Genomic DNA, 19,607 nt, shown 5'->3' with positions numbered 1-19,607 from the left:
CGGGTGAGATTATGGTCTGTGTTCGTGGAAATCACTCTGCTAGCCCTAGACCCCTGACATGGGGTAGAGGGCTACAGGCAAAATTCTGAACCCAGCTCTGAGACTTTGCTGGGCAACCTTGGGAGATCAGTGTGCCTCTCTGGGGCTCAGTTCTCATGTCTGAACAATAAGCAGGGCTCCCTGAGCATCTTTTCAGCTCTAACATGGACCGATTCTCTAACCAGCCCTTCCAAGTCCTTGGTGATCCAGATCGCCATACGCAGAGGGTCCTAAGACAGCTGGAGCCCTGCACCTTCCACCTGGCACCCACCTCGGCCCCTCTCCCGGGCTGCCTCCTCCTCCTTCCACTAACGTACACCTGTTTTCTTCCTCAGAATTAACCCCACGCCATGGGGCACTGTTGCCCCCTTAACCACTCTCCTTTCTTTTCTCTGGGTCACAGCTTCCTGGCTTCAAACTAACTCCGGGCCGGCGGGAGGTAGCTGAGTGAGGAGAAGGGGCCGGCGGGACTGGGCTGGGCCATGGGCATGGGCAGCGATGGCCGGGGGGTCTCCTCCTTGTTCCCTTGAAGTGACCTGAAAAACCAAATCCTTCAATTCTGTGAGGAAGAGAGAAGCAGGGCTGGGCTATATCCACAACCGTTCCCATGCACAGAAACCACTACTTAGCTTGGCTGATGCGAGTTGTCTATATTTAAAAGTTTCATTTATTCAACAAATTGTTGAGCGCCTACTCGGGTCAAGCAGAGACTGGGTCCCCTTTCCCTAAAGACAAGTGAGCAAAAAACAAAAGGTCCAACATGAAATTGGCAAGTGACCACTGACTGCCTGATCCTTTTGGGGTAGAGGGCACTCCAAGGCCAGAGCTCAGGGGAAACTGAGGCAGGAAAGCCCTGGCCACTGCTGGGGAAGCCCTGGTCTGAGTGACGGGCCAAGCTAGAGCCTGGGGCAGAGCTCAGGGACCCGAATGGCCTGTAATCAGCTTTTCCCTCCTGGCAGTGCCCGAAAGCGTCCCATCCCCTACTACCGGCCCAGCCCCTCGTCCTCCTCCAGCTGCCTGAGCAGCGACTACTCAAGCCGGAGCCCCAGCCGCAGCCCCAGTCCCGGTCACAGCCACGGAAGCTACAGCAGCCGCAGCCGCGGGACCCGCAGCCGCACGCGCAGCCCCTCCCGGACCCCCAGTCCCAGCTACCACAGCCGGAGCAGCTCAGAGAGTGGGGGCTTCTGAGCCCGGACAGACCCAGCTTGGTGCCTCCTGGCATAGGGAGAGGCGAGGGGTCAGGCCCCAGGACCCGTGAGGGGGCCTGCACCCCACTGCTACAAGGGGGTCCCCGGGCCAGGGAAGACCTTGAGTGTGGGCGCCCTGCAGACAAGGAGGAGCTGGGTTCTGCTGCTTCTAGAGGGTCCCCACCCCCACCTCCTGCCTGCCCACCGTGTCCAGGGAACAAAGAGCCGTTGCGAACACAGGGATCGCCCTGTCCCCCTTCCTGCTTGATGCCAGCTCACCAGGCTGGGGACAGCTCGGTGGACCCAGGGACACCTCGGAAGGTGCCAGACCTGGAAGCCTCCCGCACCCACTCCACAGGGCCCTTGGCTCCTTTCTATCAACGCGCAGACGAGGAGGTGGGATGGCAGGCAGGATCTAAGTTAGACAGAAGGAAGAACGACCTAACCCTTGGTGCATCACCATCCAAGCTGGGGAGCGGCTTCCTTCTGAGCTGGCTGCAGGATCCTGGCTGATGGCTGGAGGCTGGCCCCACAGCCTCCCCCGACCCCTCCCCTGGCCCAGGAGGACCCAGACTAGGTGGGCCCCTAAGCCCCAGCCTGAGGAGCCAGGGAGCTTACTCTTGGTCCCACCTCTCCCTTCCAGGCCAGGCTCTCCCCTTCGGCCCTCACCCCATGCCCCGGGCCAAGGCCGTAGCAGCAGCCAGGCCTTCTGCATGACAAGAGGTGGGAAGTATAGATTATGCCGCATCGGAGCCTGACATCAAAAGGGGTTCAGGTCAGAAGGTGAAGAGAGAAGAGGTAGATGGAAGAGAGCCTGTGAGGAGTGGGAGAAGGCAACGCAGTCCAATGACCGAGCAAGCCCTGGTGTCCCAGTGTGCCCTGTGTCTGGGACATGGGCCAGATGGCAGCACAGGGTCGCAGGTATAGGATAACAGGCACTTCGGGGCCTGCCCGAGGGAGCTCTTCCTTCTCGGGATTTGGTGGGGAGGTAGTCAGTGGAGGCTACCCAGAGAGGGGTGCTACAGCAAAGGGTAAGATCTAGATGAAGGGCCTCGGCCTGGGACCTCGAGTGGCACCCCCCCACCCCCAGCCCTCTTCTGCTGCTCCCAGCCCACTCCTCCTGGGGCCCTCAGGGATCTCACAAAGTCTTCCTTGGCCCAACAGGGCATCTGCCCTGGGCTCCCACAGGGGGGAGGGGTCTGGGGTCTGGTCCGGGTTCCCCCCTCTCTATTTTCCCCTCCCTCTTTCTCCGCGGTGCGGATAAAAATTGGACTCTAATAAACACTCGGTGCCCGGATGGCAGGTGGTGAGACTAGGTCTCTGTGGATTTGGGCACCTGGGGAGTGTGGGGAGGGCATAAGGTCCTGGGGTCCTTCCCTCCAAGAAAGGAGAGGGTCGCGGACTCCACCCCAGAGAGGAGATCTGGCAGGAAGGAACCAGAACCCAGGGTGTCCATCTCCCTGCCTTAGTGCTGGAGCGGAGCGTGCAGCTCAGTGGGGAGGAAAATGGGGACCCAAGAAGACTTTCCTTTCAGCCTGGAGACCCCGTGGGCTTTGAACACCCCCACCTCCCTCAAGCCCCACACCCCACCTAGCTTCCCCTCCCATCATTGTCCTTGACTCCAATACACCCCATCCAGCTGACCCACCTCCTCCGGCCCTCCACGCACGCCCTCTCCACCTCCAAACGTTCAGGTGAGCTCCTGGTTCAGGACCTAGCTCAGCTGCCTCCTACTCCGAGGAGCCTTCCCGATCTCCAGCTGCAATGCCCACTCTCACCTCTGGGTCCCTCCAGCTCTTTGGGGTCTGTACGTGCCTTAAGGTCCCTAAGCTCTTGTTCAGCTTATCTGTGGGCATGCCTATCTTTCCCTAAATCTATGAGTTTCTGGAGCCAGGCCATGCCTTCTTGGCCTCTGCATCTCCCAAATAAGCACCTTTGAGATGTCTGTCAACTGAGTAAACAAGTGAATCAGGGAGCCAGGCAGCGAGCGGTTCCAGAAACCTTGGGGGAGGGCATGAACCAAAGGCAAGGTGCGGTGGTGGCAGATAGACACTAGAGGGCGACAGAGAGAACAGGAAAATTGCCTGTTGGTGGCTGGCCAATAGTGGCACAAAACTGGCCTGAATGGAGAGGGAGCCCTGGGGGATGGTCTAGGTCAGCCTGGAAACCCCAAGCTTCTGTCCTCAGCACCCACCCCGGCTACGTGGGGAAACAGCGTCCAATCCCCGGGGAAGGAGGGGGAGAGGACAAAGCCCCTGCCCACCCACAGACTGAGGGTTCAGCCTAAACTCTGCTCTACAGCTTAGGAAAAGAGAAAAAAAATACCTCCAGGAAGGCAAGCAGGAAAATAGAAAACTCCAATTCTGCACCTGGTAGCAAGGGGTGGAGGGGATGGGGCGGGGGGAACCTCCCCAGGATGTGGGCCTTTGGGGTGTTGTAGGTCCTCTCCTGATCTCTCTGCAGATGGGGGCCTCGGGGACCCCTCTAACCTTGTGCTCCCAATACGGTAGCTGGGAGTCAGGCTGGGCAGGGCTTCCTGTGTTGCGTTCTGGTGGTGTTTTCTCTTCTTAATTGGTTTCCCGCAGTCCCAGACCCAGGGTAGCAAGTCACAAGAGTACACGCCCAGTTTGGGTGTCCCAGATAGTGTCTCCCATCCCCTGCCTCTCTGAGATGCTCTTGAAAGCCCCTTGGACTCGCACCGGCCTCTCGGCTGAGGGCGTGTTCAGCAAACAGGCCCGATCACAAGACACCTGCCCTTCCTTCACCAGGCCCCTCTCTTCCACTCAAGGACACCCAAGACATGAAGGCGCTCTGGCTGTAGGGGCTCCCACCTCCACAGACACCACAGGGGATGCCAGGTCCTCCCTCTCTGCCTCCCTCCACTCACCACACACACACCCCTTCCAGCAGTATTAGATGGCACAGCGGCCAGTGCGGAGGGGCTAGGGGAGTGAGGGCGAGTGGAGGAGAAACTGTTGATTCACCACGCTGGAAGGAGCCTTCGAGAACATCCAGTCCAATGGTCTCATTGTACAGATGAAGAAAATGAGTCACGGGAGCCGGCTGCTGGCCAAGGTCACAGAGCCAGAGACACTGCAGGTCCCCAGACTCCCAGACTAGACAGATTCTTTCTGCTAGACAGCAGGGCGGGAGGGGCCAGGGGATGGATCCCCAGCCCTCCCCACATGGCTCCTCCTTGGCCCCCTTTCAGTGGCGGTGGGGTGAGGTGACACCCAAGGTTAGCCAGAAGCCTAGGGGGCGGGCAGGTTGGAGAGATACTCCCAGAGGGGCAGTATCTAGATGCTTCCAGAAAGATCCAGTGCCCCCCACCCCCATGTGCTCTAATTACTGCTGCCCATATTTTTAATTCCCAGTAAGCCCAGCGACTGGTACAACCCATCAGCTGTCAGGCCTCTCCAGGGAGCTCGGGCAGCTGCCTGAAGACTCTCGAGCTTTCTCTAAGGCTGAGCCAGGGAGGGAGCGGCTGGCTCAGCCACAGTTGGCAAAGGCCTGTCAAAGGTGTGGCTAGTGTGGCCAAGGCCTTGGGCTCAGTGCCAGGCAAGGAGGCTCCGAGGCTGGTCTTGGGTTGCTACAGAGTACCGCAGACTTCGGGGCTAAGGATGAGGGGAGGGGCCCCTCTGATCAAGGAGTCCTAGACCCTGCAGTGCCAACCTCCCCCCCCGACTCCCCTTGTGGCTACTGGGAAATCTCTGGGGGTGGAGTTGTCCTCTTAATCCCAGAAAGCCTAGCCCTGGCGGCTCAGTGCCCAGAATGATACAGTAGAAGATTGTCAAAGAATATTTGGGCAGGTAGACAAGTAGGGGCTGACATTCAGCCTTTGCTTCCCTTGCCCTGTGCCCAGGGAATAACGGTGTGACCTCCCGAAAGGGGGCCTGGTCAGGGCGGCAAGGGACTCCAGAGAGGCTGGCCCGACCTTCCCTCCCCCTTGGCTGCACACCTCCCCCTGCACCCACAAGCTCACAGACCACAGCCCTCCCTGGACAGCTCGGAAAGTCTCTCCCCTCAGTCAGGAGGCTTGAGTTCCAATCCACTCCCCCACCACCCCCTCCCGCCCCCTTGCCAGCTTTGTGACCTTGGGGCAGTTCTAACCCCGTTTTCTCATCTCAGAAACGAGACTTTGATAAGATACTTGGACCTGCTCTAGAATGCATACAACTGGGTAATTCACATTAGCCTAAATCTCAGTATCCAAAATGAAAGGACCTCTTTCCTGAAAAACAATGAGCACTTACTGAGCGCCAGGCACTTCCCATACATTACTACATTTGAGATTCACCACCGCCCGGCAACACGGGTGCCTTATTATTGCCGACGTTTTGCAGATGGGGTCGGCGGGCTCAGAGAGGTCACCAGGCCAGTGAACAGCAGCACCCAGATTCAAGCCCAGCCTTGTCTGACTCCAAAACCCAGTTTGTCCCCCACCCCACCCCCTTACCACCACCCAGAGCCACCCACGTCCCTTCCCTTGTGATTGGCAGGGTCCCTCAAGAACTGACCCGCTGAAGATTGATATGAACTCTCAGTCCTGCCCTCCCCCACCCACCATGGGCAGGGTGCTAGGAACTGTTGGGCCCTGGCTTACACAACTTCCCTGGCTGGGGCAACAGGAATGGACCCTCCCCACCCTGGCTTCGGGCAAGATGCAGGGAGCTACGAAGGGAGCTTCTGTCTACAAAGTGTTGGCAGGGAGGCAGCCCAGCAGCCCCCACCCAGAACGTGGCTGGGCCGGGCAGGACCACACTTGAAAGCATCCATGACCACATCTGACAGCTCCCTGTAGGGTGGGGCTCCTGGGCTCCAGTCTGGGCCAAGGTGGGCAAGCAGGGGCGGACAAGGGCCCTCCCTGGCTCCTGACCTCACCTCCACTTTACAGAGCTTGGGATGGGTGGGCCTGGGAATGCCAGGGAGTGAAGGCCTGGGGCTCGCTAAAGCTGAAACCCTTGTGGGCCGGGGGTGGGGGTGGGGGGCAGCCAGTAGCTCCCAAAGGAGACCCACTGGGCCCATGACACGACCCAGCAAGGGAGGTGGAACAGAAACAGGGGTTCCATCTACCTTGCACCCTTGGCCCACAAAAGTCCCAGGAGCTCAGAGGTGACCAGAACAACCTCAGACTCATGCCCTGGCCCCTGCTCTTCCTAGATGGGGAGGAGATGGAAAAGAGAAAGAAAGAAAGAAAGAAAGAAAGAAAGAAAGAAAGAAAGAAAGAAAGAAAGAAAGGAAGGAAGGAAGGAAGGAAGGAAGGAAGGAAGGAAGGAAGGAAGAAAGAAAGAAAGAAAGAAAAAAAAAAAAAAAGAAAGAAGGAAAGGAAGGAAGGAAGGAAGGAAGGAAGGAAGGAAGGAAGGAGGAAAGAAAGAAAGAAAGAAAGAAAGAAAGAAAGAAAGAAAGAAAGAAAAGAAAGAAGGAAAGGAAGGAAGGAAGGAAGGAAGGAAGAAGGAAAGAAAGAAAGAAAGAAAGAAAGAAAGAAAAGAAAGAAGGAAAAGAAAGAAGGAAAGGAAGGAAGGAAGGAGGAAAGAAAGAAAGAAAGAAAGAAAGAAAGAAAGAAAGAAAGAAAAGAAAGAAGGAAAAGAAAGAAGGAAAGGAAGGAAGGAAGGAAGGAAGGAGGAAAGAAAGAAAGAAAGAAAGAAAGAAAGAAAGAAAGAAAGAAAGAAAGAAAGAAAGAAAGAAAGAAAGAAAGAAAGAAAGAAAAGCATCCAGGAGCTCTCTCCTGAAGAGGAAACAGACACAGAGAAGGCATGAGATTTGTTGCTACCCTGAGCTCATTAAAGCAAGTGGCTGGAGTCTGGCTTCTAGTTTCTCAGGTATCTACAGGGCTCCCTGTAAAACTGGTTGGGGTTCAGCCCCAGCACAGCCCTGGGAAAGGGGCATTAAGCAGAGTGGGCCTCCTAAAGAGCAGAAGTGGAGGACTCCAAAGCGGGAGCCTCACAAGGGTAAGAGCTAGGGCACTAGAGAGGCAAGAGGCTCACTGTGCTAGCGTCTCACAGGAGACAGTACGCCAGTCACTATATCTCTTTGAACTCCAGTTTCCTCATCTAAAAAGGAGGGATAGGGGCACCTGGGTGGCTGAGTCAGTTAAGCATCTGACTCTTGATCTCAGCTCAGGTCATGGTGTCATGGTTTGTGGGTTTGAGCCCCAAGTCGGGCTCTGCACTGACAGCATGGAGCCTGCTTGGGATTCTCTCTCTGCCCCTCCCCTGCTTATTCTCTCTCCCTCTCTCAAAATAAACAAACATTAAAAAAATAAAAAGGAGGGATAATAGGGTATAAATCAGGAGAAAGAATGGAGGGGGGTCATGCCTATGAAAGCAGGAGACAGGGAATGTCAGGATTATGGCAGGAGCCTAGGTGCAGCACCCTCTCCCAGAGGTGGGAGGTGGGGGCCTGGATCTCACAGGTGGTCAGACAGGAGGTAGGGGCCCAAGGGCAGGCCTCAGGCTCCAAGCAAGTTTGAGAGAAATGTACCGCCTAGCGCTCTCCCTCCCTTGGTCCTGGGGGAATCATAAACAAAAGGGACTTTGAGATAATAATCTACAAAAAAGGAAACTGAGGTCTGGAGAAAGGAGGGGACTTGCCCCAAATCACAGTAAGTCAACAGCAAAGCCCAGGCTAAATTCAAAGTTACTGCCTTTCAAGTTCCCGGTCCAGGGCTCCTCGAGGAAAAATAAGATATATGGGGGGATTTGCAACAACTTTCCTCCTGACCCCCTGTCAGCACTGGGTTTCCGACCTGGGTCACTGCCTCTGCAACAGAGATACATAACACACTCTCCTTCCTCTTCCCCCCTTTAACTGCAGATAGATAAAATAACAACAATGAACAATGAGCAGGTACCAGGCCCTGGCCCTGGCCTAAAATCTCTACTTGCTTTAAGTTGCTGAATTCTCACATCAACCCAACGATGTAAGCATTTTTATCATCATCATCATCATCATCATCATCACCATCTCCATTTTCCAGATAGGGAAACTGAGGCACAGAGTCTGACTTGGGCACATCCACCCAGTTAGTGGCAGACCCAGGATGTGAAGTCAGACAGCCTGGCTCCAGAGCCCACACTCTCATCGACGACACCACGCTGCTTTTAAAGACATTACTTCATAGACACCTTGTGGTTCAAATCCCGGCTCTGCCACTTCTAGATACCCGTGGCCTGGGACAAGTAGCCCAGCCTCTCTGGGCTTTGTCCTCCAGGGCAAAGGCATAGGACTGACCACCAGCCGCGCCACCCAGCGCTTTACCGTCCAGGCCCGCGAGTGTCCGGCAGCGGGCACTGCACCAGCACCGGTGCTCCAGTCATTTGTTTTGTCAAACAACAGAAGGTTCCAGATGTGGGCAGGGCCTTCCTCGGCCCGCCCCCGCCCCGAGTGCAGGGGAGGAATGCAGGGGGAGGGGCTGCCCCCAGCCCGTCATTGCCTTTAATAGAGACCTGAAACACCGCCTGCTAAAAATACCCGGCTGGAGACGCATAAAAGCGCCGCGGGGCCGCCGCTCCGCACTTCTCTCTCCAAGCCTCAGCCAGACGCGCGGAGCAGAGCCAACATGACCGAGCGCCGAGTGCCCTTCTCGCTCCTGCGGAGCCCCAGCTGGGACCCTTTCCGCGACTGGTACCCGGCCCACAGCCGCCTCTTCGACCAGGCCTTCGGGCTGCCCCGGCTGCCCGAGGAGTGGGCGCAGTGGTTCGGCCACAGCGGCTGGCCGGGCTACGTGCGCCCGCTGCCCGCGGTCGAGGGCCCCGCCGCGGTGGCCGCGCCCGCCTACAGCCGCGCGCTCAGCCGGCAGCTCAGCAGCGGCGTCTCGGAGATCCGGCAGACGGCCGACCGCTGGCGCGTGTCCCTGGACGTCAACCACTTCGCCCCCGAGGAGCTGACGGTCAAGACCAAGGACGGCGTGGTGGAGATCACCGGTGAGCCCCCGGCCCTGCGGGGACCAAGCGGGCGGGGTGGGAGGTTGAGCCGTGGGCGCGGGGGAACTGGGCAGGGAAACTCCACCAAGGGACCCGGAAGACTTGGGACTCACCCTGCCCCCAGGCTCCGGCTCCGGCTCTGGAAAGGGGACTGCGTGTGCTTCCTCAGGGCCCTTCTGGCCCGAAAAGTGCTCTATTTGAGGGAAGAAATGGCCCCTTCCGGAGGAGACCTCCAGCCCCGCCCCCAAATGACCAGATCTCCGCGGGGCCACCCGCAGGCCCGGGGAAGAGGGGACTGACTGGCTCTGGCCCTGCTGCTTGCCCTAAGCCCGGGTCCGCAGAGGGGGCGTGTGCGCTTCCTTGGCGCCGCGCCCAGCCCCGCCCTACTTTGAACCCAACTTTCCAGAAGCTTCTGAGGGGCCTCGGGCTTAGTCTGGCCACTCACTGGGGCATGTGTGGATTTGGGCGGGCCCCTCCCCGCAGCTTCTGACCTCCTTCTCTCCCCCCCTCCTTCCCCCCCTAGGCAAACACGAAGAGCGTCAGGATGAGCACGGCTACATCTCCCGGTGCTTCACTCGCAAATACACGTGAGTCTTGGCCCCAGATTGAGGGGGGGTGGGAAGAGGGGTGCGGGGCGGAGGGGGCAGTGAGGCATGGGGGTGTAACTCTTGTCTTCCTCCTCTGTCTGTCTAGGCTGCCCCCTGGTGTGGACCCCACTCTGGTCTCCTCCTCCCTGTCCCCTGAGGGCACGCTCACCGTGGAGGCCCCCATGCCCAAGCCAGCCACACAGTCGGCAGAAATCACTATTCCTGTCACCTTCGAGGCACGTGCCCAGCTTGGGGGCCCAGAAGCTGGGAAGTCGGAGCAGCCTGCAGCCAAGTAAAGGCCTTAGCCCTGCTGTCCACTGCCCCCTGCCTCAGTAGCCATCACTGACCATCCCCACCCACCAACCTGTATGCTCTTTTGATACGTTAACCTTCTGTTTTTCTCAAATAAAGTTTGAAGCAACTGCCAGCCTCTGCCTCTGCCTCAGATCCAAGCTTCTCCAGGCCTTTCCCTGATTTTCAGTTGGGCCCTCTCTAATGGCCTGGGGTTCCGTGCCGTTTGCTGGCTGACACACTGATCACTTTTGCCCAGGGTCTCCTGTGTGCCGAGCCCCATGCTAGGCCCTGAGTCCACGAAGAGAGAAGAAATGATTGTAACTAGCTGTGGTGGGGGAAACCAGGTCCAGGCTTGGGCAGTCAGGGACTCAGAGGCTGCAGTCAGGTGCAGAGGGACAGAGCAGGGCCAGGGGAGGGGAGCTTCTTGGGAGCTCGGAGTCCCTTGCTGACTTCAGTGAGACTTCACTATTCTCCCCGGGAGGGGCAGGACCTTGTAGAAGGTATGGGAGGTGTAGCACTCCAGGTGACTTTCTGAGAGGAGGTTGACCTTGTCGAAGTTTCCATCCCCCAGTGCCCACGCATGCAGGAAGCAGGCCTGGGCTCTCAGGTCAAGGGCACTCTGCAGACGGTGAGTGCAGTGCGGCCCAGGCTTTGATGGAAAAGAGGCAAAGACCCTGACAGGGAAGACGTGCACTCCAGGAAGGGCCTGCCTTGACGAGCCCAGCCAGGTAGGAAGAGTCACACCTACCTGGGTCCTCTCCTTGGCCCTCGTCCTACCCACCATCCTCTCATCTCACCTGGCCCGAGAAGGGTTCGGAGGGATCTGGGAGAGGAACAGAGCAGATGGGGGTTTGGGAGCCCAGGGTGAAGTCTCTGAGAACTTGAGAGATCCCACACCATCTCCACCTACAAGGTCACGGAGCCTGAAGCTGCGGCAAGACACTGTGACATCCTGAGCCCACAGCCCGACTTGCCCGGGGTCTGTGAGAGCAGCCACGTGCACACATACACACGAGTGCGTTACCCTCAACACTGCGCAGCTCCTTAATTGCCACTGCTTGGTGCGGGGCTCCCTGTTGGGATACCACAATCTGGAGCAGGCAGGAGGCCAAAGCGGGTCCCCGGCTTTGAAGGCCTCGCTGGACCTGGAGGGCGGCCAACAAGGGAAATAAATAAACACATGGAACGAGGATTGTGCCGGCCCGGCTGGCAGCACAGGTCTGGGCCTGTTGGCCAGGGCACTGCCCCATCTACCCAGCCCTACCACTGTTCATTTCTTGAGCTCCTATCTCCTCAATCTGCCATCCTCCCCCCTGACAACACGCATGCCGCATCTCAGGTGTCTCCTGGACGTGTCCACATTCCTGTGGTCCCAACTGAATCAGCCCGTCCGGGGCTCGCCCTCACTCTGCTTGCCAGCTCCCTTCTGCCTGGCAGCAGGATGGCCCTGGCCTCCAGGGGTGTGGCTGCCTCCTCACGTCTTGTCAGAGTGGGAGCAAGGCCGCCAGCGAACTGGAAGTGTGGGAAAGCTGGTGCCAAGCTTTGACGAGGTAATCCTCTCGTCAATCCCCGCGTCAAGAGGTGTGGCTGGTCCTGCCTTCCACCTGGGCGCCTCGAGCCTCAAAGAAGTGAACGGACTTGCCCGGGTCCACATGGCTAGTCCTGGAGGGGTGGGGGTGGGGGGGGTAGGGACATCAGTGTGGCCCTGAGGCAGGGGAGGGCAGATTAGCTCAGACAGGAAGGCTGGAGAGGAGGAGGGCATATCGAAGTGTCCCACGCTTCAAGCTTGAAGTACAACCGAAAGAGGCTCGGTGGGGCCACAGCAGAAGGGGGATGCAGTGAGCCTAGGGGCCAGGGCTGCTCGAGGGGGCTGAGGGATCCTAGTGTCCAAGGCCATGGCCTGGGGCAGGTAGAGGTCAGCGCTCAGGGGACTGTCAGTGCCTACCACAGGAGTGAGTCCAAGGGCAGCAGCTTTGAGGTCTTGAGGGTTCAGGCCATCACTTAGGACACAGCTGGGCACAGGGTAGGTGGGTGGGAAGGGATTCAGTTCCTGCAAAGGAAACAGGCCCCAGTTTCCAGAGGAAACGAAGTAGAAGACAAGGAAAACTGTAGCCTGCCTGGGCCACCATGGGGCAGAGACAAGAGGGGAGTCCGAGGCTGGGCTGGCCCTATGCCCAGAGCACCACCACTCAGATATGGGGTCTGGGCCAGCACCCCTGGGTAGACTGGCTGGCTCATGTCTGCGGGTTTCCACCGGGACAGGCTGGCACTGGGCACTGGGACACCCGCTGTGGTCCAGGAGCATTTCCAAGCTTCTCCAGACCTTTCCCTGATTTTCAGTCGGGCCCTCTCTAAAAGCCTCGGATGTCCTTCAGGTCTGCAGACTCCAGACATTGGCCTTGATTCAATGAATGCTAGCAATAGGGCCCCACTGCTCAGCAGAAGGGTACCTGAGAGGCAATGCTCTGTGCTCCAGGCTGATGAGGACCTCAAGTCCCCGTGGCCACCTCTCACCAGCTCCAGCCTCCCTAGGATCTGTGGAGTGCACAAGCCATCCTCAGTTCCAGGCCAATCCCTGGGTCTCTCCTTTTCTCTCTCCCTCCCAGTTGTGAAATCTGCATCCCTGTTGGCCCTGCCTCTGGGCATAGGACCCAGCCAGTCAGTCTGAGTCTCTGCTCAAGGGACCAAATGGAGGAAACCTCTCAGTGACAAGCAGTATTATACCATTAGAGATGGGGTGGGGTGGGGGGGGGGAGGACATCCTGTGGGGTCTTAGTGGAGTAGGAAAAAGGGATTTCCAGAAGTGACCCTTGGATAGGCAAGGGGGAATCACATAGGCCAGGGCTGGCAAACTGGCAGGTCAGGCTGGAGGAAGGAGAGCAAGAGGGCAAGTGAGGGAGGTGAGTGGGGCCCATCTCAGAGGGCCCTGAAGGCCACGCTAAGTGTAGGCGACCACAGTGGAGAGGTTTAAACATCCTGCTTTATTTATTTTTTTTTTAAGTTTATTTTATTTCTTTTGAGAGAGAGAGAGAGAGAGTGGGGTGGGGGCAGAAGGAGAGAGAGAGAGAGAATCCCAAGCGGGCTCCGTGCTGTCAGCACAGAGGCGGACATGGGGTTCGATCTCACAAACTGAGATCATGATCAGAGCCGAGATCGAGAGTCAGACGCTTAACAGACTGAGCCACCCAGGCGTTCCCTAAGCATTCCTGCTTTAGGAAAAAGGGTCCAGATCTTAGAGGAGAGTGGTTGGCAGGAACCAGTCAAAAGGCAGGGGACAGTGTGCTGCTGAGGTGTAGTGGGCATGGGTCCCGCCAGGGGGAGAGGGAAAGGAGGACAGATGTCAGGATGTGGCAGCAGCAGGCTCCGTGGTGTGGGGTAACAGACCGCAGTGTGGGGATGTGGGGGGCAGGGAAGAAAGGGATCCGCTGAGGCTCTGAGCCCTTGACTCTTGTGGCTTCCTGCCCAGGTTGCTGATCTCAGTCTCCGTAAGTCCAGGCAGACCCCCAGACCTCTGCTGCTGGGGAATGAATTGTTTCCAGATAGCATCATCTTCCTTGCTACAAAACCGACTCAGGCAGGGTTTGCCAGGCACAGACTTCTCCATGGAGAGGTTGGGGTGGGAAGCAAAAGCCCGAAGAATGGCTGCAGAGGACCCTAGTGCTGGGTCCAAAGGGCATGGTCAGAGCACCTGTGTGATGGGGAAGGGGCAACCAGGCAGAGAAAGGAGAAGGCAGGACCGGAGCCTGGCCCATGGTTGATAGAGACCCCGGACCCCCTGGTCTTTTGGCAGCCACCCAAAGTCTCCTGGCAGAGCCTAAGACAGGGCAGGGCTCAGGCTGGTCAGGGTCCTATTGGCTCACTTTACCTTGGACTCCCCTACACCTCCCTACCCTGCCCCACCACCCCATGCAATTGGTGGGACCTGGGAATCTGAGACAGCTCCGGAGCTCAGGGCTTGGCCTCTGGCCCAGACTTGCACAGCAGCAGTGAGCTGCCAGCTCAGGACCAAAGCAGGGAGGAAGCTGCATAGGTGAGGGCAAGCCTAGGCTGGTCTTAGCCAGAATCTGGCACTGGGCCTGGCAGCTCAGACCCAGTGAAATGGGGGCTAAGCCCCACTCCCCCTCCCATGCTGCCCTTCCAGGAAAGTGGCCCCCCACCCCAAAATATATACTGTCTGTCCACCAGACAATGCCCCTGTGTGCCAGTCCTGAGGAGCACAGGGTTGCACGGGGGGAGACCCACACATGAGCAGGAAATATCTCCATCCCCAGCACAACCCTCTTAGCTAAGGGCTCTGGGTCCTCCCTTCTTCCACCTGGCCAGATGACTTTGGATTTCACTGCGTGCATCTCACTCTGTATCCCAAGGATGAGCCATGTTCTCATGGGCTTCTCACGAGACAGTTCTGCCAACCATTCCTTGTGCTGGGAGAGCTGGCAGCGTGAAAAATGCCAGGAATCCCAGGCTTGGTGAAGAAGGGACAGCTTCAGATCAGTAACAGAACCGCTGGATGGTTTCATGTAGGAGCATGGAGGGCAGAAGAGCCCTGGCCAGCCAGTCACCTCCTTCTCTTCCGAGGGGCAGACTGCGGGCAAAGGAAAGTCAAGTGCCCAGCCAGGGCTCCCAACACCCAGAGAGAAAAGGTCACGTCTGGGGACCCTGGGGAAACCCACCAGCCCTGGGAGGAGTCTCTGTAGCATAATGGCCCCTGCCACCCTTCCTTCCAGCCTTGTACACCTACCAGCCTGATATAACCACCCTGTCCGGACTATGGTGGCAGTAATTGGATCAAGATGTGGCACCAGTGGTCCAGGGGGCTGCCTCAGGGGAAGAAAGTCTACCCCCGCCCCTTGCCCTAGGCCAAACAGGGCAGAACTTACTAGGAAGGCTTGGATTAAAGAATGGATTGAGGGGCGCCTGGCTGGCTCAGTCCAGGGAACATGCGACTCTTGATCTCGGGGCCGTGAGTTTGAGCCCCGAGTTGGGTGTAGAGATTAAATAAATAAAACTTAAAAACAAAATGGATTGAGGTGGCATAAGCAGTTGTGTTCAGGAAAAAGCACTGGGCTGAGGCCAGCTCCATCCCTGTTGGAGATATGGTCTGGGGCCCACCCTGCTCTGGGCTCAGTTTCCATTTTGAGAGTCTGGGTGACCTCTGAGGCCCCTCTTGCCTTGGGTTGTCAGTGTTGTCAGCCCTATGCAGAATGGGCATCAAGGGAGAATCGTGAAGACTGGCAGCTGCCCAGGGTCTCCTAACAATGGTAGGAAGGCCAAAGTCCCAGGGGCACCCAAGGATATAAGGACAGCTCTCTGCAGGACCAACAAGGCCTGGCATGGGGAAGGAAGGCCTTCCTTCAGTCTTGGCCCTGACTCCAGGGCAGGTCCGGCTAACCCTTCCCTTCTCACATCCTTCCCCTCCACAAGATAATTTGAAAGGTTTTCTGAAAGTCCCTCCAGGATGGCTGAGTCTGAGTGTTCATTCAGGCTGGCAATGAGACAGGGACATTGAGGACTTACTTAGGTGAATGAATGACCAGAGAGGTCAGTGAGCCCTCTCCCCTAAGCCCCCTCTCTCTCTGAATTCTCCCACCCTCTCCCAGACCCTTCGGACCTTCTGCTGCCCTGCTGGCCTTCCCTGTCTCTCTCACTGCACCCCCCCTTACTCAGACCCACCCCTCACTGCATCCCTCCCCACCCCCAAATCCCTTCTCCAAACCTCCTCCCCTTTCTCAGAGTTCTTACATTTTCACTGAACCCCCACCCTCCATCGCTGTGCTTTCTCACTTCATCATGCCCCCTTCCATTCTGAGCCCCTCCCCATCTGAACTCCACCCCCAACTCTCTCTGAGCCCGGTGGGTAAGCTATCTTTTTTACAATCCCCTCAGTGGGCCTGCTGAAAACCCCCTTCTCTAGGCCTGGAAGAGCCTGGAAGCCTTGAGCCCTAGGAGTGGCCCCACAGGCCAATCTTTCAGCAGGGGTCCTGGAGCCTCCCGGGTAGAAGAGAGGTTGTAGAGGAGGAGAAACCAATCCCCACCAAGCATGCTGCAGGCCCTGCCAGCTGGGGCCTTGGGCTGGTGGTACTGGCCAATTCCAGAAAGGAAGCCCAGCCTAGGCCCCACCTGGGAGGGGGGACGGAGCCAAGTGCCAAGCAAGGCAGGCTCTGACTGCCCCCTGCCGGACCTTCTGGGGCTGGGCGTCCTCACCCTCCCCTCTTCCAGGCCCAAAGAGGACAGTCAAGGACTGCCCCCTGGTGCTCTCCCAGAGAGCCAACACTGCCTACCCCAGAACCCTCAGGAGTCTCTGCCCTCGTTCTAGGTCCTGCCAGGCCCAGAGCAGAAATGGGGCAGGGGACTGGCACCTTCAGCTCCGTGCCTTCCGTACCTTTGGCCCTGTTCTCTGCTCTGGGCCTCAGTCTCTGAGAGCCCTCAAGCCTCCTAGAAGCTCCGGTCTAGAGGACCCAGCTCACCCCCAGCCACCCCTTTCTCTGCCTTTGCAGGGTCTGGCAGCCAAGGCCTGGAGACCCCTTCTCTGCCCTGCTGCATAGATACTCGCCACCATTTCTCTTATCACAATTGGCAAGCACTGGGCACCTGCTAGCTGTCAATCACTGCTTAGCTTAGGAAACCCTCGGAGCAACCCCATGCCACTGAGAGGCAGCAGAGGATTGTGGTTACGACTTCTGCCTCTTGTGTCAAAACTGCCTGGGTCAACCCCTCATTGGGCCCACGTACTAACTGTGGGAACTCAGGCAAGTTACAAAGTCTTGGTTTCTTCCTCTGCAGAGTGAAGCCGACTACATGGACAAATACAAGTCTTGGACACCCAGCCACACTAGGTATTTTTATGAGGTGGACTGTATTAGTCCCATTTTACAGATCGGGAAACTGTTGGCCTGAAAGGCTAAGGGACTTGAGAGATTACACCACACAAATAGGACGGGGTAGGGTGGGCATTCAAAGCCCGGCCTCCTAAGCTTTCTGCCACTGACACAGCCCTTCCGTTTGGAACACGACAGACATGGCTGGGCGACAGAAATTTCACCTTCGAGAACCGTAGCCAGCCACGCTGAAGCTGACCCAGCCGTCTCCCCTCCCAGGCCCTCAGGCTGAATAAGCTCTTTGCTTGGAGAGATGTTTGGGGCGGAGATTGGGGTGCGTGCCTCCTGAACCTTTCCAACATCCGATTCTGGGGCTGGCCCTGGGCGGCCACCACGCAGTTCCAAGTTGGGAGTCTCTCTTTAAAGGCGTTGGGAAAGAAAGGGCTTTTTCAGGGGTGGAACAAGCACTGGCCGAAGGAGGACGAGGCTGTGACGTGAGGCGGGCGGCAGGTGAGGCTGGAGAAGCCTTGAACGCCAAAGACAGGCGGGGGGGGGGGGGGGGGGGGGGGCGGGGGGGGCTTCGTTGCATCCGGACGCCAGGTAACGGGGGCCACGGGGTCAGCATGTGCCAGACCCAAGTCGCCATCAGCCCTGAGCCCTCTCTTCAGCTGTGCGGATCGAGCCGGCTGTCTCGAGCCCAGCTTCCTCCTCTGCAATCTGCGGGAAACGTGGCCCGCTGGGGCCGGCGCCGGATGACGGCTGCGGAGGAAGACAGCACCGCAAACCCGCACAGGGCATCTGCGGTCGTGCCGGCCGTTCACAAACTGAGGGGCAGGCACGGGGTCAGGGGGAAAGCTGACGCCTGAGGGCCTGTCCCCTCCAACGCCCTCCCTCCACCGACCGCGGCAATGGACAGGGCCCGGAGACGTGACCAATCGCCTACACGGCCTCAGAACGGCCCGCACAGCCCAGACCCGGCTGCTCTCTGTGTGACGACCGCGCACGAGGAGAGTGGAGGCGGGCTGGGGGAGGGCGGAAGAGGGAGGACCGAGTGGGAGGGGCGCCGGGTCGGGAGCGAATCGGACCTGGGCAGCTGCGGGGGGCAGATCGGGGAGCGGGGCTAGCAACAGGCCGACCATTGGAGGAGCGGGACAGACCGGCCCGTGATTGGCTTTCGCCACTGCCGGAGATTGGAAGGCGGGCCGTGTCCCGCCCAGCTCACATCCGGGTATCTGGCCGGTCCTGGAACCTTCGCGATTCCTGCTGGTCAGACGCCCTCCCCCTCCCCACCCCAGTTCTTGACAGCGCGCGCGGGCTCGTTCTTAGTCCCGCGGCGGGACCGTGGTGGGGGCGAGCACCTGCGGGGGGCGCGCGGGGCTGTGCGGCTTACTCACGCGGCCTCGCCCGTGTGCCCGCGCAGAACTGAGGCCTGGCGGGCCCGGGTGTCTGGGATGGGAGGCGACCCGAGAAGCCGGAGGATGGAGCTTCTACGTGGGTTGGCGCCGAGGCGGCCCTGAGGTCTGGGTCCAGCCTCGGTGTCGCAGAGGCTTGCAAGAAGCAGAACCCGGGGGGATCCTGGCGGAATCCCGGGGAGGGTGGGGCTCCGTAGACGCGGACCTGCTGCAGAGCCGGGCGGGGCCCAGTTGGGGACAGCGCTTAGGCGGGGCCGGGCCCAGGTAGATGCCGAACCCTCCCCCACCCCCCAACCCGCTGCCGCGCGCGCCCCGGGCACAGCAAACCATTCAGCACCCCAAAGTAATGGTGCAAGAGCGGCCTGACCACTCGTCGCTGGTCAATTCTGGGGGGAAGCCGTGAGGGATGGGCCAAGGTTTTTTGTTTTTTTTTTTTACTTCTGCTATGCAGGCTTATTTTGGCCCTGTCCCCACCAGGCTAAAGAATACTTCGGGGAGCAATTATTATTGCTCCTTTTGCTTTTGCCCAGCAGTGGGATGTAGTAGATGGTTGGATGTTGGGGATCTGGACAGAATTTACGGAGACTGCATGGGAAGGGACTCCCCCCAAATGAGTCAGCCATAAAAGCTGCTCGTCCTTTATACCCGGCTACCCAGCCATTATTTCCTACATCTCTCGTCTCTATTTTCTTTTTTTTTTTTTTTAATTTTTTTTTTTTCAACGTTTTTAATTCACTTTTGGGACAGAGAGAGACAGAGCATGAACGGGGGAGGGGCAGAGAGAGAGGGAGACACAGAATCAGAAACAGGCTCCAGGCTCCGAGCCATCAGCCCAGAGCCTGACGCGGGGCTCGAACTCACGGACCGCGAGATCGTGACCTGGCTGAAGTCGGACGCCTAACCGACTGCGCCACCCAGGCGCCCCTCTCGTCTCTATTTTCAATGCGATCTTCAAATTTAGGGCAAGAGAATATGTTTCACTCTCAGTCTGCCTACAATCCAATGCCCTGCATCTTGGAACTCATCACTGAGGGACCACAACATTCCCCAAAAGAAATGTTTTCAGGGGCACCTGGGTGGTTCAGTCCGTTTAAGCGTCCAACTCTTGATCTCAGCACAGGTCTTGACCTCAGGATTCTGAGTTCAAGTCCCACACTGGGCGCAAAGCCTAAAAATTAGACTGTTTTTAAGACTAAGCAGCTTGCAAATGGAGAAGGCAAAAACCCTGTAAACCATGATGACCTTATACTTCCATATTTGGGGAGGCAAGGACTTTTGGAAGGCAATATGCTTTGATAACCTTATGGAACCCAGAATCCCACTAGGCTTTAAGGAACCCACCAGCTAT

The 19,607-nt window shown here is 58.1% G+C and overlaps 2 protein-coding genes across 5 annotated transcripts in view; both read left to right on the top strand.

Annotated features, from left to right (window-relative positions):
- Nucleotides 1–2,536, top strand: part of SRRM3 (serine/arginine repetitive matrix 3) — a 57,053-nt gene extending 54,517 nt beyond the window's left edge. For 2 of the 4 annotated variants that reach the window (XM_058711985.1, XM_058711986.1), the window contains exon 7: nucleotides 999–2,536. In XM_058711985.1, coding sequence (XP_058567968.1) covers nucleotides 999–1,739 — 741 coding nt within the window. In that variant the 3' untranslated portion in view covers nucleotides 1,740–2,536. The remainder of the gene's footprint in view (nucleotides 1–998) is intronic. The other 2 variants (XM_058711983.1, XM_058711984.1) reach the window with 1 other exon arrangement.
- A 6,117-nt stretch (nucleotides 2,537–8,653) lies between these two features.
- HSPB1 (heat shock protein family B (small) member 1) lies at nucleotides 8,654–10,162 on the top strand. Its single transcript, XM_058711987.1, has 3 exons — nucleotides 8,654–9,148; nucleotides 9,672–9,735; nucleotides 9,842–10,162. The coding sequence occupies exons 1-3, from the start codon at nucleotides 8,785–8,787 to the stop codon at nucleotides 10,029–10,031; spliced, it is 618 nt and encodes a 205-aa protein (XP_058567970.1). The 5' UTR covers nucleotides 8,654–8,784; the 3' UTR covers nucleotides 10,032–10,162.
- Nucleotides 10,163–19,607: the final 9,445 nt, after the last annotated feature.

Source organism: Neofelis nebulosa, chromosome 18 (genome assembly GCF_028018385.1).
Source record: "Neofelis nebulosa isolate mNeoNeb1 chromosome 18, mNeoNeb1.pri, whole genome shotgun sequence".
In the NCBI taxonomy this organism is placed as follows: Eukaryota; Metazoa; Chordata; class Mammalia; order Carnivora; family Felidae; genus Neofelis; species Neofelis nebulosa.
Note: the sequence above shows the minus strand (reverse complement) of the source record. Positions and strands in the feature narration are given on the sequence as shown.